Consider the following 17,881-nt stretch of genomic DNA (forward strand, 5'->3'; position numbering starts at 1 on the left):
TTAGTATGGCCTCAAAACAGTTTAATTTACAGAAAAAAAAAGAAACTTGTGCTACAAGCCCTCAATTATATGGCCAACATAAATTCGTATCAGCAAAGGGTAATCTGTTGCCTGGGTGTGGCAGTAGTACTATTATGGTTAAAGATATATTAACAAGTACAGTTCAGTGATGAAACAGCAATACATTCACTATATAAAACACTGATCTACAACACAGTGTACTATACATTCAACAGTGTCTACATTTTATGTAAGTAGGACAGAAAAATCTCTGATGAGCATATGAAATTGGCTGGGCTATACTTTCCAATGGGAATCTCTCATTATTTCAAAGAGAAACAAGATATAGATGATAGAAGTAACTGATACAAAAAACACAGCTATATTCTATCTATGGCTTTTCATAGATTTAATCTCTGAAGCTATTATATCCCAAGTAGAGTTTTAAATGTAAATGAAGGTATTTTTGCAAATGAAGATGTTTATTCTCTTAAAGTAAGCTTGTCAAATTCACCCCTAGCCTATCTTGATGACTGTAAGACAAGGGAAGACAAGCTGACTGCTCCCACCTTTGATGATTAGAAAATATAATCAACTTAGAGCTTTCATAGGTGCTGTAAATTTATCAGTGGTTTACAGAGCACAAGGTAATAGTTAGATGGACAGAAAACATTGTTACCCTTTGGTTTAATCCCTTCTTATAACCAAAGACAGTATTTTTATTTATATTTCTAGAAATCAAACATCTTATCCTAAAAAAGCATACTGTTAACTAATAATATTGTTATCCTCTGCCTGCTACTGCAATCTCACTTACTCCTGGACCAGAATATTATTCATAATGTGAAATGTTTTAAGATAATGCTGACCCATCATATGGGAACTAAATAACACATTTTATCGTTGCCTAAACTTGGGATGCTACCAAAAGTCAAACATACACTATAGCTTACAGAAGAGGCTTGGTGTCATACCCACAGCATCACATTTAGTTCAATAAAGGATTTGTAAATGTTGTATAAAATGCTCTGAAATAGCAGAGGAAAAATTTCTTGAAATGCTTGTAAGGGGAATTTCTCCTTCAATTTCCTTTAACAAACTTAATACAAAAGAAATAGAAAAATGATTACAAACTAATAAGAAGCAGCCTATTTTGTATGAGTAAAGTAGCTTAAATAGAAAATGATAATAAGCAAATGACCCAAAAGCAAGCTGGTATCAGAGACTTCAAAAAAATCAAGTTCCAGATAAACTCCTGAAGTCAGTCCCTATTCAGCTCTATGTCCCTATATATTCTCTGTCTCCATTCACAGGCATATCCAAGAGCATGGGAAAATAGCTGTGTCTGGAGTTATCACAAAATGACTGAACTACTTTCAGAAGTTATGTGATTACACAATAAAAGCTTATGAAAATGATGAAAATAAAAATTAGGCTTATGATAAAATTTCCTAATCTAAAATGCCTTTTCTAACATATAAGCTTAGTTATTACCTCAACTGATCTATTCATAGACAAATCTGAATGAACAAAATTAATGATTTTTCTTAGCTTCCTATTACAAACTAGAAAGCTGTTAATCCTGATAAATGTGTTAAATATGCTGAAAATAATTGATAATCCCAAATTTTATATTATAATGACTCTGATTAGAAAAAGGAGTATAGAAGAGTAACAAGCCTCTGATGGAAAAGCTCTGAAGTGATCTAAGAATAGTCCCTTCCACACTTCATCTTGCCTGTTCCCCAAAAGGCTCTTACTACTAATTCTGATTTTCAAAGTGAATCCCTTGTATCAGATATTATATTTTTCTTTTTTTAATCTGTATTTTTTTCATTTAAACTTAATTGAATTGTTTGAATAGGTAATATTATCACGGTTAAAAAAATTTTTAAGTTGCAAAATGGTACATAGTAAAAAGTCTCCCTTCTACTCTTGTTCCCAGTTACCTGGTTGCCTTCTCTAAAGGCTTTATGAATTTTTACTCATACACAAGCAATATGTATTTATGTAAATATAGTCTTCACTTCCCCCATTTCTACACAAATAGTAACCTATTACATATGGCTCACCACTATGCTTTTTCACTAAATATATCTTGGAAATCATTCTATACATTCTTCATTCTTTTTTATGGCTGCACAGTATTTCAACATAGAAATGTACTATAATTAATATAATTATATAATTAGTATATGTTAATAATATAATTAACCCTTACTGACAATCATTTACTTTTCATCCCTCATCCTTTGCTATTACAAATGAAATTGCAATGAATAGTCTTATATATTTGTCATTTCTAGATTTTTCATATAGGCTGGTACCATTTTTTTTTAGACATTATAAAATGTAACTGGTCAAAAATAGCTGAAAAGCTGAAAATCTACCTTAGTTTCCATGTTGAGGAGATGAAGTCCTTTTATATTCACTCCTACATACACAGGGATGACTTTATGATTGCTGGGGCTTGCCTTTGTAAATATCTGTCCTGTGAAAAAAGCTGCTCCATATGTAGGAATTTCCCAACAATTCTGTAAGAACATGCGCTGAAGGTGATGCATTTCTTTACTGACACCCTCACTTGTACTAAGATTCTAAAAACAAATAAAGTAAAATAAAAGAGATGTGAAAAGAGAACATACCTTTGATAATCCAAATAGGTCAACTAAGCAGTTTCTAAAATCATGGCTGCCCCCAAAGAAGAATAAAATTGTGACATTATCCCAAGAACAAGTTTTCTTTTGAGATGTTAATATTTAAAAAAGTAAAGAAATATCATAATCTAAAAATACTGTTTGTCTATTCTATTAGGTTTTAAGTGCTCCTTGGACAGGGATAGTGTATAATTTCATGTGTGTGTGTGTGTGTTGTGTGTGTGTGTGTGTTTAATCTCTAGTCCTTACCACAGTATCCAGCATACAGAAGGTGTTCAGTAAAAGATTCCACATTATTAAAAATAAAAATATGCTACTTCCAGTTTCATGTGAACTAGAAAATCCATTTTTAATTTCAGGACTGTAAATTTAATGTACTATATTTAAAACATATTAAACAATTTCAAACAATTTAATTTACAAAATTTCAACTAGGATATAAAATGTCTTTTTATTTCTATTAAACAGCTTACCTTGTATTCATGAAGTATTCGGTTTGTCCAGTGAGGTGCCTTACTTTTTAGTTTGGTAACAGGTACAATGGATTTTAGGTTTTCTTCACTGTAAGCAAATATGCCAACATGCTTTAAATAAATCATTTTTAGCAGTAAGTACATAAATCATCCAGAAACAAACTGCTTTAAGTAACATGATTTTTGAGCTGAAAAATCTATATTGTACAATAACTCTCAAAATTTTAAGCAAAAGGCCACAATCCCAACATTCTCATTTAAGAGAAATGTTTCTTCAACAGCCACAAAATATTTTTGAAAATTGAAAACCACGATAAAGCTTCAGTGTTTAAAACTTCAGTGTTTTCTCTCAAAGACTGAACATGTAGCTAGTTTTTGTGGTAGATCTTAAATACATCTACTTACCGAGTCAGGTTTTAATGAACTTATTTAATGTAATAAAGAGAGATAAAGAAGAAAAAAATATAAGGTATATCAAGGGGTGCCTGGCTTGTTCAGTCAGTAGAGCATACAACTCTTGATCTTAGGGTTGTGGATTTGAGCCCCACGTTGGGTGCAGAGATTACTTAAAAAAATAGAATCTTTAAAAAAAATAAGATATATCAAACCATAGTCAAATATAAGAAAAGTATCTTTGGAGAGAGTATAACTTTAAGAATGCTTTACTATTGTTCTGTTTTTTCCTTATTCCATGCCTTGTATCCTTTAGTTCCAAACCAAAGTATAAATATTTCTTAATAACATTTTTAAACTTTCTCAGTTAAACAGAATCTCAAGCACAGCACAAGACCACATGTTGTATTAAATACTTACTTTAGGAAACCTTGCTTGTGTTTCTTACTCTCATAATTTCCATAAACTATTTGCAACAGTAGACTTGCCAATGTTATCAGTTTAGCATCAGGAGCTGTATAAAAGCCCTTCAATAAATTATATCTGGCTTCATCAAAGAGAATAAGAATAGCTAGTGGGTCTTCAATCTTCAAAGGAAAAAGTATAATTTGGTTATTGGGCTATAATTTCCTGTTACAAAAATACAACTTATCACTTTCTAATATATATAAATGAGCTGCTATTGATTTAGAGCAGAGGTTGACAAATTTTTCCTGTTCAGGGCCAGATAATAATATTTTAAGCTTTATGAGTCACAAAGTCTTTCTTACAACTACCCAACTCAGCTACTGTAGCACAAAAGCAGCCACAGACAATCTAGTAAGACACGGGTGTGGCTGTGTTCTAATAACACTTTTTATATATGAATACTCAAATTTAAATTTCATAAAATTTTCACATGACATGAGATATTATCCTTTTGATTTTTTTCAACCATTAACAGCTTGTGGGGTATATAAAAATAAACAGCAGGTCAAATATAGCATAGGCTATAGTTTGTTTATCTCTGATTTACAGTCTAATAAGAGATTATCATTGGTTTATAGGTATGGATAACTTCTAGCACAATTTTACCTAAATTATATTTATATGCCTCAAACATTATTCTACATGTTTCACACAATATAGTAGTGAACCTCAAGGAAGATAAAAGGAAGCAAGTTAATTCCTAGAAGGGCACACGTAGTTTTAAAAAACCTTATTTAAAAACTTTTTTTAAAATTTTATTTGGCTAAAAAAACTTGGCACTTCGAAATAACACTAAAGGAGAGCAGAAGATTTTTTTTCTAAGTTTCGAACTCTATAAAGTTTCATTTTATCCAATAAGATTAACAAAGATTGAAAAGCTAGCCTACAGAATATACTTCTGCTCCAACTGGAAACAGTTACATAGAGTTTCTGAATGAATACTTAAAGTAGTTCCAGGGCGCCTGGGTGGCTCAATCAGTTAAGTGTCTGCTTTCAGTTCAGGTCGTGATCCTGGGGTTCTGGGATGGAGCCTGGAGTTGGGCTCCCTGCTCAGCGGGGAGTCTGCTTCTCTCTCTCCCCCTGCCCCTCCACCCAGCATGTGCTCTCTCTCTTGCTTGCACTCTCTCAAATAAATAAATAAAATCTTAAAAAAGTATTTCCAAATATAATTCAAAGTGATCTCAAATCCTTATGGTAAAAGTTATTTTGTCTAACTAAAATAATCTTATAATGCTCTATATAATATGAAAAAAAAACTGAAAGAGAATTTCATGGGGAAAAAAGATGAGAGGATTATTCTAGATTAAGAGACTAAAGAGATAACAATCAAATACAAAGTATGAACCTTGACTAGATCCTACATATGGGAGCTATATAAGATTTTTAAACAATTGGGGAAAATCTTAATGTGGATCACATATTAGATATTATTATGTACTTTTTTAAATTTAATTGCTCTGGTTAGAACTTCACTACTATGTTAAATAGCAGTGCTGAAAGCTTGCCTCCTTGTCTTGTTCCTGATCTTAGGAGGAAAGCTCTCAACATTTCATCGAGTATGATGTTAGCTGTGAGTTTTACATAAATGCCACTTATCATGTTGAGGAAGTTCCCCATCTATTCCTAATTGTAAGAGTTTTATCATTGAAAGGGTATTGGATTTTGTCAAATGCATTTTCTATGTCAATTGAGATGATCAATTGTGGTTTTTTTCTTAAGATTTATTTATTAGAGAGCATGAGCACAAGTGGGGGGGGAGGGGCAGAGGAAGAAACAGACTCCCCACTGAGCAGGGAGCCTGACGGGGGTGGGGAGGTGGAGGGGTGCGGGCTCCATCCCAGGACCCTGAGATCATGACCTGAGCTGAAGGCAGCTGCTTAACTGACTGAGCCACCCAAGGCACCCCTTCCTCTGTTCTATTTATGAAATTCTAACATTTTTTTATGAATAATCTAAATCTGTTTTTGGTAAATTTCATACAGATTTTTATGTAACTCCCAGTATATGTCACTGAAAGGATCATATCTATCTTTGGTTTGATAATATAAGAGGGACAATATGAGTAATCAGGTATAAAACAGTTACCAAGTTTGTACATGGTCGATGAACCTTTTATATACTAAAATTTACTTAACTTTGTTTAATATTTCCTTGGATAAGAATCAGGAAATGCATTGTATGTTTTTTCTTTGCCAAAGTTACGAGCCCTTGGAACTTTTTTTTTTCAATTTTAAAAAATTTTTAGACTATCACACTAGTTTAACTTGTAATATCCACCTTAAGTTTCTTTGTTGTTCATTCATCCTTCAGATAGCATTATCCCACCTCTCCTCCAAAATCTACAGTAATTCAAATTCAAATGTACTTGTCTGGAACAAATCTTTTTATCACATGTAAATTCTATCCGCATTTTTTACTATCTATATAATTCTCTGCTTGATTTGGAAACTTACTAACTATTGAGAATAACTTTTTATGTCCCTTTTGCAAATATAATCTTCTCCACTCAGAATGTATTTTGTTCTCCTCCCACACCAACCTATCTCTTTGCTCCTTTGAAATTTACACACTGATTAGCCCTTTATTAAGTTTATCTTTGATAGTATACTTCCTAACTATTCTAAAATTCTTTTTGGTATAATCTGTCTTCCATCTGGTTGTTAATTCTCTTTAGGATAGACTCTCTATTTCTTTTGTTTCTAAAACAATGGAGGTGGAAATAAAAAAAAAAACAACTAGGGGCTTTGTAAGTAGACTAACTCAAACTCTACCATTTACCCTAGGGATGTGAGGATTAAAAGAAAAACAAAAGTAAAACCTCCTCATATAGGAAGAGAACAATTTCTGTTTCTAGTGCCTACCACAGAAATTCAATAGATTCTGTGCATTTATATGACTATAAATAAGATTTACAAGCAAACCTTTTTTTCAACTTCCAAAGGAAGTCTCACATCTCTTCTTAGGAAAAGCTGTGGTGTTTCCCTTTGGGGATCCAAATTAGTCAATTCAGCAAGTATTTCTGGCCAGTCACGAACATGTTGCAAGGGTTTATGATAAGGCTTGAGTTGAAGGCCTGAAAAACATCTTTCCTTTTATAAATAATAATGTAAAAATAAGTTACATCAACACATAGAAAATTTGTATTGAACTATCTGTACTTAAGTGAGGAATACACACAAATTAAATGTCTAAATTTAAGTCACTGACTTTATAACCAATTATATCACAACCCAATTTTAGGTTAAGAGCTTTTGTTTTTAAGAGTATAAGAATTATGAGAATTCCTAAAACAAATAAAACATATCAAATGTATATAAGATCTTTAATTCCATTATAGTCTATTTAATTATGATCCAATCAGTAGGATCTGGTGTTTTAAAAAAAAATACAATTAAACATTAAATAACCAATCACAATAACTTCAATGTATTTGCAATACTTTGCTTGAAAGATAAATCTATAGTGGCATCAGGTTGGTCTTAAAAAAAGAATTTGATGGAAAACTAATATAAAGAAAAAGGAACATTTACATTATTTCGGGTGAAATGAGCACTGAAAATAAAGGCAAGTTGGATGAGCACTACATTTAGTGGCATTCAAATCAAATTCCATTGCCAGAGAAGAAACGTTTTCAAATACTTAAAAAATGCTTTAAATGAAGGGGGGATGAGGGGTCCCAAAGGCTTACCTGTTTCAACAGTTGGAACACTAGTAATTTATATAAAAGAGAAGATCATCGTAGCACTTCAAAATTTAAAGTCATTAAGAAACTGATGCTATACTTAAGTTTACCAATCCACTCTCACAAAGGAATAGGTTTACACAACAGAGTAACAACTTTCTTACTGAGGTTTTCTGAACAGATCCAAATAGTGAAGTATTGCTGTGTTTCTTGAGAGAGACGCATTCCTTCCATTATCTGCTGCACTGTGGTATTATTTCCATGCTTCAGTTCAACAGAACGGTATGATCCATCCATTCTGTATATTCGAACCTTTTCATACTAGGACAAAGAACAATAATAAACTATGCAACCTGGTTAGAAGTTATATATCCCAGCCTAACAAAATGCTTCAATTTCAACTTCATATGTTTTATTATAGATTTCAAACATGGAAAATAACAGAAAACTGCTTCGAGTATCTGTTGGCACGGTTTAAAAAAATTTTTATTTCCATTATGTTTTCCAGTGTTTTCCTCTGGATGTTTCAGGTCATATATAAGGCAAATGGCTCTTAATAAATACTCAACTTCAAATTCTTCTGGGAGATGTTTTAAAGCTGTTACTGAACTAAGTAGGTATCATATGGGACACAGAGACTTGGTTACCGAGTCTAGTGTTAGTCAGGTATCTCATGAGTCTACTGGGCCACAAATAATACTGTAGAAATGTGTACTAGAAATAATTTTTCCTAAGAGGAATCTGTGATGGAAGACTGCCTGTGAAAGTTATGGAACAATGGACCCTGAGCCAGTTTCTTTCCTCTTGTTCAGAACATCTCAGAAAGTAGTAATATTCTCAATATGTTTTATTAAAAATCCCTGTCACCTATTTTGCCCATCCCTCACCCATCCCTACTCTCTAGCAATCAACACTTTGTTCTCTATATTTAGGAGTCTGTTTTTTTTGTGTTTGGTTTTTTAGATTCCACATACAAGTGAAATCATATGGCATTTGTCTTTCTGTCTGACTTATTTCACTTAGCATAATAAATACCCTCTAGGTCCATCTGTGTCGTTGCAAATGACAAGATTTCATTCTTTTTTTATGGCTGAGTAATATTCCATTGTCTATATATACCACCTCTTCTTTATCCATTCATCTATTGATGTACACTTAGGTTGCTTCCATATCTTGGCTACTGTAAATAATATTGCAATAAACACAGAAATGCACGTATCTTTTCACACTTGATCTTAGCCAAAAGGCTGAGGAGCAATTGCATGTATCTTTTCAAATTAGTGTTTTCATTTTCTTTGTGTAAATACCCAGTAGTGGAATTACCAGATCGTATGGTACCTCTATTTTTAATTTTTGGGGGAACCTCCATACTGTTTTCCACAGTGGTTGCACCAATCTACATTCCCACCAATAGCAAGGGTTCCACTTTCTCCAGCACTTGTTATTTTTTACCTTTTTGAAACTAGCCATTCTGTCTGGTGTGAGGTAATATCTCATTGTCATTTTTCAATGTAGTCTCTATACATTTTATTGCCCAAACAACTTCCAGCTCAGTTCATTTTGGATGGAAGTACTAATTCCTCTTATCTTGTTCATTTAGAATATAAAAATTATGCCAGGAATAATAATGTGTCCTATACAATTAAAAATAAATTGTAATCAAGTATAATATACGGGTGCCTGTACTGCTTTCCTTAACTTTGTCTTGTGCTCATGGAATAGTATTTTGACAAAATCTGTTGAGTGTGTGGTGAGTGTGTATGTTAATATTCCTTAAAGGCAGAGATCACATATTTATTCTTTATCACCTGTCACTTTCAGCATTTCAACGTGTTAAATTTACAGAAATACTCCATAAATACTTATTGCCTAATTGATGGAAATGTCTGGAAAGGCTCAGAGATTATATCTGTTGATATCAAGTTTTAATACTTTGGTATAAATCCTTTTATCTGGTTTGCAAGTTTTCATACAGTTTTTAAATTGATGACAGTTTTCTTGTCACTGTAACTTTTAGGTGAACTGAGTTTTTTCTAATTGTTAATTCTTCTCTATCTTAATGTTACTGCTTATTATTTCAGACAGCATCAAGTATTACGATTATACTAGAAATTAGGTTAATATTAAATGTTTTAAGGATTTATTTACTTATGCAATTTTTATTTTGGTATGCAAGAATAAATGTCTGAATGTTAGGGATGATAACAGATTTAATACTTAAGAGATCTAACCATGAGGTTTTCTAAAAGCAGTAAAGAAACCATCCATCCATTCCTCTTGCCACAAATACTCAAATTACTTATCAATTTAAATATTTGGGTTAGTTCTATTCCTGAAGGTAATTCTTACTGGTTTGTTAATGGCTTCCTTCAATAGCTTTGCAGCTTCTTCCCAGTTATTTTGTTTGTTTTCTTCACAAATATTTAAAGGGGATCTTCCTTGTTGATCTGTTATGTGCTAGAAATTTTGGAAAAAAATATGAAGAAAAAAAGCATTACAAATATATGGCATTATATGTGAAAATGTTATTCAATCAAAATTTCATAAAAAATAGACTTTTGTCAAATATTAAATATTAACCATACTTAGCATATACTATACTTAAACATTACTTGATAAAGATGAAAGACTGAAAGCACTAATAAATGTGATTATTTTTTAAAAGTTCTGATTATAAGATCCAACAAAGGTTTTGTTTAAAATTATTTAAATGATTATTTCCCCCTTTAAAAATATGTATTAAGGGTGCCTGGGTGGCTCAGTCGTTAAGCGTCTGCCTTCGGCTCAGGTCATGATCCCAGGGTCCTGGGATCGAGTCCCACATCGGGCTCCCTGCTCGGCAGGAAGCCTGCTTCTCCCTCTCCCACTCCCCTGCTTGTGTTCCTGCTCTCGCTGTCTCTCTCTCTGTCAAATAAATAAATAAAATCTTTAAAAAAAAAAAAAAAGTATTAATACAAATTCTGGAAAAATGCATAGAAAATCTTTTTCCTTCTTAAGGATGTTTTTTGAGGAAATACAGTATAACACAAAAAGAGGTTAAATTTTATGTATATGCAGGAGATGGATGATAGTGATGATTGCACAACAATGTGAATGTATTTAATGCCACTGAACTGTACACCTAAAAATGGTTAAAATGGTAAATTTTATGTGAGGTACATTTTATCACAATAAAAACAATTATAAAAGCAAATTTATACATAAATATTACTCATACTATATAGATGGTATAATTTTTTAGTTGACTTCTCAAGTATACAATTGAACTTTTTTTTTTTTTTTTTTAAGATTTTACTTATTTATTTGACAGAGAGAGATATAGCGAGAGAGGGAACACAAGCAGGGGGAGTGGGAGAGGGAGAAGCAGGCTTCCCCCCAAGCAGGGAGCCTGGTGCAGGGCTCGATTCCAGGACCCTGGGATCATGACCTGAGCAGAAGGCAGATGCTTAACGACTGAGCCACCCAGGCGCCCCTACAATTGAACTTTTTTTTTTTTAATTTTTTTTATTTATTTATTCATGAAAGTCAGAGAGAGAGAGAGAGAGGCAGAGGGAGAGAAGCAGGCTCCCCGCCTAGCAGGGAGCCCGATGCGGGACTCGATCCCAGGACCCTGGGATCATGACCTGAGCCGAAGGCAGACGCTTAACCATCTGAGCCACCCAGGCGCCCCACAATTGAACATTTTAATGTCATTACTTGTTATTCATTGTCTGAACATAAAAAAAAAAACAAACCTGGAAAATAACTTACTCTGTCAACTTCTGGATGGTTTAGGAGAATCTGTACTATTTCAGCATGTCCTCCTCCAGCAGCAAAATGAAGAGGAGAACTAAGCTGTCCATTTAAAAGATTTGGATTGCACTTTCCTTTTTCTAACAAAATGCGAGTGGCCTCAACTTTTCCATACCTATAAAAAAAAAAAGATAAAACTTACCCAAAAAAGTCATATGAAATGTTTTAAAAATTCAAATTTTAGATGATTATCTCAAAGAAATCTAAGATTTTTTTTTTTTTTTTAGTAAGACATTGACATAGATGTTTTCAGTGCCTAGGGATTTCTTATGAATTCTTCTGGTTCAGTTCAACTGTTTCTGTTTCTCATCAAGTGGGAGGAAATATAACTTCAAATACAAGATAGAGCAGATGACAAAGAACTCCCCCCACGCAAAGTACAAAAATTATGAATTAGGGAGATAAAATTTTTAGTCAAAAATAGGTTTAGAATCAGAAACTTCATAATGCTTTCACTTAGGCCTGATTGTGATTTGCAAAATAGGCCCAAAGATAGAACTGGATATGTAGCTGCTGTGTTGGGCAGCTACATATCCAAAGATTTTTGTGTCTCCCACACTGCAGTATTTAAATACTTAAATATTAAATATTAAACATTTAAACCATAAGATACATAAGACCATAAGATACATTAATAAATCTTAAATATTAAAATTTAAATATTAAATATTTAAACCATAAGATACATGGTTTCTGCTCTAATAAAGGCTTACAATGTAATAAGAGAGATAAAACAAAAACATGGGATAAGTTACATTATGCTGTAAAATTTAAGTAACAGTTTAGGATAGCAATCAACATAATAGACGCTATATATTTGTCAAGTCAAAATAGTATATAACTAATGCTTTTAAAAATGTCAGAAAAGATAGGACTTTAGTCTATGACTCCCTGAATTGACAGAACAATTTGAAGTGGATTTTAAGTAGGAAGGAACCAAAGAGATGTTGAAGAGAGGTAAAAATATTTTAGGTAGGGGGGAAAGGACTAAGCAAAGCAAGGACCCAGTAGAGTACAAAGCATGTGTCGGACATAGTTGAGTCCACCATTTCATCAGAGCCAAAGACTTATATAAGGCTGCAATCTGAAGCAATGGTGGAAAAGTAATTCACTGTTTGTAAATAAATGGGTGGGAGGGGGGGAAAGGGGATAGGAAATTTGCTTTCAGATATGGTACATTTGAGGGGAAAATAATACATCTTTAGAAGTTATCTGATTTGCCATCAACTTTCCTTTCTTCCCCTCTAAATACCCTTATACCCTGAACCTGCCACTTGTATGCTACCCTTTCCGGTTCATTTGACTTTTTGCTCATGTTCTTTGCTGAGATGTCCTTTTCTCCCTATCTCATTTTGTTTAGGTTAAATTCTGTTATTTCTCTGCAACAGTTTAAAATCTACCTCTTCTATAGTTCCACTACATGTAGCATGTTTTTTGCTTCTTTTATGGGACTTCTTTTATCTACTTTCACCCTTATTTATATACATCTCTAATAGCCTGGAAATTCCTTGAGGGTAGATACACTGTCTCTGCATTCTCTAAACTGCCTTATAGACAAAAAGAGAGTGACTAAACTGTTCAGTAGGTATTTGAAAATGCAAGCTTAGTACTCAAGAGGAAGGCAAAGGCTTGGAGTATCTATCTGAAAATAAGCAAATTCATCTAACTGAAAAGAATTACTGTTAAGGCTGGGAGAATTTAGGACACCTGGGTGGCTCAGTCTGTTAAGTGTCTGCCTTCAGCTCAGGTCATGATCCCAGAGTCCTGGGATCGAGTCCCGCATTGGGCTCCCTTGCTCAGCAGGGAGTCTGCTTCTCCCTCTGTCTGCTGTTACCCCTGTTTATGCTCTCCCTCTCTTTCTCTCTCTCAAATAAATAAATAAAATCTTTAAAAAAAAAGGGGGGGGGTGCCGGGTGGCTCAGTCGGTAAGCATCTGCCTTAGGCTCAGGTCCTGATCCCAGTGTCCTGGGATCGAGCCCTGCATCAGGCTCCTTGCTCAGTGGCGAGCCTGCTTTTCCCCCTCCCTGTCCCTCTAACTCCTCCCCCTGCTTGTGCTCTCTCTCACCCTCTCTCAAATAAAATCTTTTTTTTTAAATTTATTTGACAGAGAGAGACACAGCGAGAGAGTGAACACAAGCAGGGGGGAGTGGGAGAGGGAGAAGCAGGCTTCCCGCCAAGCAGGGAGCCCGATGCGGGGCTCGATCCCAGGACCCTGGGATCATGACCTGAGCTGAAGGCACACGCTTAACGACTGAGCCACCCAGATGCCCCTCAAATAAATAAAATCTTAAAAAAAAAAAAAAAAGGCTGGGAGAATATGAAAAATGAGTATCTTAGAACAATGAACTGCATCTTGAAAAATAATCTTTCAGGACAGGAAAAGATACTTCTAAGCAATTCAACTAATAAAAATAATATAAATGTACATTTTGTATGATGCTTTTAAGTTTTCAACATACTTTCTTATATAATTACTTAATATAATCTTCAAAACAACCTATAAGGCATGCAGAAGTATTTTTATGACACAGTTAAGAAAAATGAAACTTGAACCAGGTAAGTAACTTGCTGAAGGTCCCATGGTTACTGACTAGTGTTAGAATCCAGGTTTCTCAATCTTAGTATAGCAGTTTCCATACCATACCACATGCTTAGGTCACAGAATGGAAGCCAATATTTCAATAATGATCATGTAACAGTAATATCTTGCATTCGTACTGACCTTCATTATAGCTCCATTATGCCCCTTCAACTCCAATTTGTTCTTAGAATGAAGGGGTTGGTCAACAGTATTAATGCTGTAGAGCGGTGAAAGAGATTATAAACTCAGAAAAGTTTAAGAAGGTTCATGAAGAGTGAAAAAGAGACAACAGTGAGTGTGGCCCACTCACCTTTGAAGTCTGGCTGTGAAAGGAAGGAAAGAAACAGGACAGTGGCAGAGGAGGGAGCAGGGTCAAATTAATATTCTTTTCAAGAGGAAGAGAACCATGTATGTTTGAAGGCAAGAGAAAAGAAAGTGCAGAGAGTGAATTTATGGTAAACAAGGATTTCTACTTGCATACCCCATGATACAGGAGAGAGATGAGAACAAAAACGACAGAGAAGAAAGACATTTCCGATGGCTTCAATTTTCTTTGAAAATAGGAGGTAAAGCTATCTGATGAGAGTAGAGAAAGGAAGTAGTGGGAATTTAAGTGCTTAAGAGGAGAAAGGTTCAGAATAGCTCATAGGGGAGGACTAAAAGGCTGACAGGATGAATGAGACGAAGAGGATAGACAGCTAAGCTACAGTGAAGATGGGATAATTTGAAGGGAGTCCAATCATCATAGCTCTAAAACACTCTCTAGCAATAACACGAAGCCTAAAAGTAGGATCAGAGAGTGAAGACACTGATTTGAGAAAGGTCAGAGAATATGTGATGTCAGTGAAACATTTACTGAGTGGCTGATTAAGTTGCCCATATGGGGAGAAAGCCAACTTAAATAGTTTTGGAAAATGGTGATTCTAGTAAAGAATGGTTTTCAGGTACGTGGCCACCAATATGAGAATTTTAAAAGCTTGCAGCAATCTTAGGGGTTGTCCTCAAAAAGTGATCTGGGAAGCCCTAAGAATCCCTGAAATCTTTTCAGGGTATTCTCTAGATGAAACATATTTTCATAATAATATTAAGATGTTAATTATCCTTTAAACTCTTTTTTGATCGTAAGTGTACAGTGGGGTTTTCTAGAAGCCATGTGCCATATAATGTTGCAGCAAATTAAATGCAGAATCAGATGTGAGAATCCAGCTATCCTCTATTAAGCTATAGAATAAAGAGATTTGCAAGAATGTAAAATAATACTATTCTAGTTAAATTTTTTTATTTTGGAAAATATGGTATTTTTCATAAAATTGTTATTTATGTTAATATGTTTACTGTTATTTTTAAATGAATTAATACTTAAAATATTTTTTGGGTATAACTTCTAACATGTTAAATGACATTAGATATAATTTACATAAACAAAACTCTTTGGGATCCTGTAACTTTTAAGAATGAAAGGCGGTCCTGATACCAAAAAGTTGGAGAACCACCAATCTAATAAAACCCTCACTTTAGGGCGCCTGGGTGGCTCAGTTGGTTAAGCGACTGCCTTCGGCTCAGGTCATGATCCTGGAGTCCTAGGATCAAGTCCCGCATCGGGCTCCCTGCTTGGCGGGGAGCCTGCTTCTCCCTCTGACCCTCCCCCCTCTCATGTGCTCTCTGTCTCTTTCATTCTCTCTGTCTCAGATAAATAAATAAAATCTTTAAAAAAAAAAAACCCTCACTTTAAAGATGAGAAAACAGACCAAGAGGGGTAAAACATCTTGTCTAAACTTATAGTCTCTAATCTCAGTCTCTTAAGAGATGGCCTATTATTCCCCTCCTTGATCCTTATACCAATTAGTGAATAAAAGTACATTTCCAAGATAAAGTAATTTAAGTTCTTACTAAATGGTTAAATCAGTCTTCATTCAAATTCACATTAATCAAATGATCTGATTAAAAGTATTGCAAGGTGACCCATATTACTCCTGGTACATTAAACTTAGTTATTTCCAACTGACAAAATTAATTTTATCAAAGGATAAAACTCTTTTCCTTGGTATACTGTAGTAGTAAGATTTTCTAATTAAAAATACTATGGATTATGAATTTCAGATTTAGACATCAAAATCTTTAAATTTTTATAATACCTTAAAATAATAATAACAGCCAACATTTATTGAGTGCTTATTATGTGCCAGGTATCCTCAAAGCACTTATTTGCATTTTCCCCTTTAATCTTAAGAAATGTACTATTATTAAATCCATCTCATAGATGAAGACAGGTCCTTAGAGACATTAAATAACTTGCCAAAGGTCATACTTTTAGGAAATGAGAGTTATTAGGACTGAAACCTAAGGACATTTCAAAGAACATTAAATACCATACTTCTGTTTTTATGTAATATGTACTTAAAAATACTACCATTTTTTTTTTTTAAGATTTTATTTATTTATTTGACAGAGAGAGACACAGCGAGAGGGAACACAAGCAGGGGGAATGGGAGAGGGAGAAGCAGGCTTCCCGCGGAGCAGGGAGCCTGATGTGGGCCTCAATCCCAGGACCCTGGGACAATGACCTGAGCCAAAGGCAGAGACTTAACGACTGAGCCACCCAGGTGCCCCAAAATACTACCATTCTTAAAATATAAGTATTACCATTCTTTTATTAGAAAATAACCAATGCCACAAAAAAAGGGACAATATTAACCAAATACAAATTTGGGATTCCTAAACTAAAATTCTCTGCCTCTGTCTTCCCAGTTCCACAGTTTACTTTTTGTTTAGCTCCAGGTAGGATATGTGATTCTTTCAGTACTGCTGCTACCAATATTTACTAGTAATCTGAAGAAACAACTATAAGTTCAGTTTAAAAAGATTTAGGGTAACTCCAAATATGAGAAGAAAATTCCATGTTAACAGGAAAACAACTAAGAACACACATACAGAATAAAGGAGCCTATTTTTAAGGAAACAGGAAAAAATTAAGAGCATATTTCTTGAATAAAGGAGCCTATTTTTAGGGAAACAGCATATTTTTAAGGGAGAAAAGATGGATATTAAAAGCAACTATATTTAGCTACAGGATCACAAATTTTGGAATCAGTGAAATTAAAAGAATTTTGAGCTGAAAAGAACTCTAGCAATGATCTAATTAATGCCTTTACATATGGATAGATAGACTGAGATATAGAGAAGTGAAGTATCTTGCTAAATGTTGCTCAGCTAAGAAGTAACAGACATTTAACAAGCAGTGAATAATGTAGGCACTTCTTAAACTAGCCAAGGAAGATCACTTTAAACACTAAGTCAAAAGCAACTTTTGCATAAGAAATAATGGTAAATAACTTCATTACATCCCTTCTAGAGGATAAACTATAGCTGACAGTTAACTACTGCTATGAACACAAATATAAGAACTCAGATCAGCTGAGGGGAAGAGTTACTATCATGTGGGAAGAGTAGGAGAGCAAGAGCTAACCCCAATCTTGTGAGCTAATCCCTCTCATCTTAAAAAAAAAGAAAGAAAGAATGGCATTCATTCTAATTAAGGATTTGGGGAGTTTCTTGATGCCACAGCTTCCCCAAGAACTAAATGAATATTTTTCTAACATGATCAATGTCAAATCATAAGTAGTTACATCATATAAATTTTATAGTCAGGGTAAACAAACTTAATATAACTCCAATACAAAACAATAGAAATTACAAGGGTGAATAAGGGACCTAGTGCTGTATAATGATACTTTTCCCATGGGGCAGACCTTGTAATTCTGAACAGTGGTACATACAAACAGTAATCAAAGATCTAAATAGAAAGCCCGTAAGGCAAAATGTAGTAGAGAAAGGT

At 34.0% G+C, this 17,881-nt stretch overlaps 1 protein-coding gene across 3 annotated transcripts in view; it reads right to left on the bottom strand.

The window, feature by feature from the left end:
• The window catches only part of KRIT1 (KRIT1 ankyrin repeat containing), a 50,609-nt gene that overhangs the window by 18,102 nt on the left and 14,626 nt on the right, over positions 1–17,881 (bottom strand). For all 3 annotated transcript variants that reach the window (XM_035020543.1, XM_035020541.1, XM_035020542.1), the window contains exons 9-15: positions 11,424–11,580; positions 10,023–10,130; positions 7,838–7,994; positions 6,913–7,064; positions 3,944–4,110; positions 3,131–3,218; positions 2,391–2,597 (exon numbers count right to left, since the gene is read on the bottom strand). In XM_035020543.1, the coding sequence (XP_034876434.1) occupies positions 2,391–2,597; positions 3,131–3,218; positions 3,944–4,110; positions 6,913–7,064; positions 7,838–7,994; positions 10,023–10,130; positions 11,424–11,580 (1,036 nt within the window). The remainder of the gene's footprint in view (positions 1–2,390; positions 2,598–3,130; positions 3,219–3,943; positions 4,111–6,912; positions 7,065–7,837; positions 7,995–10,022; positions 10,131–11,423; positions 11,581–17,881) is intronic.

Source organism: Mirounga leonina, unplaced genomic scaffold (genome assembly GCF_011800145.1).
Source record: "Mirounga leonina isolate KUSES-001 unplaced genomic scaffold, KU_Mleo_1.0 Mir_174, whole genome shotgun sequence".
Lineage (NCBI taxonomy): Eukaryota > Metazoa > Chordata > Mammalia > Carnivora > Phocidae > Mirounga > Mirounga leonina.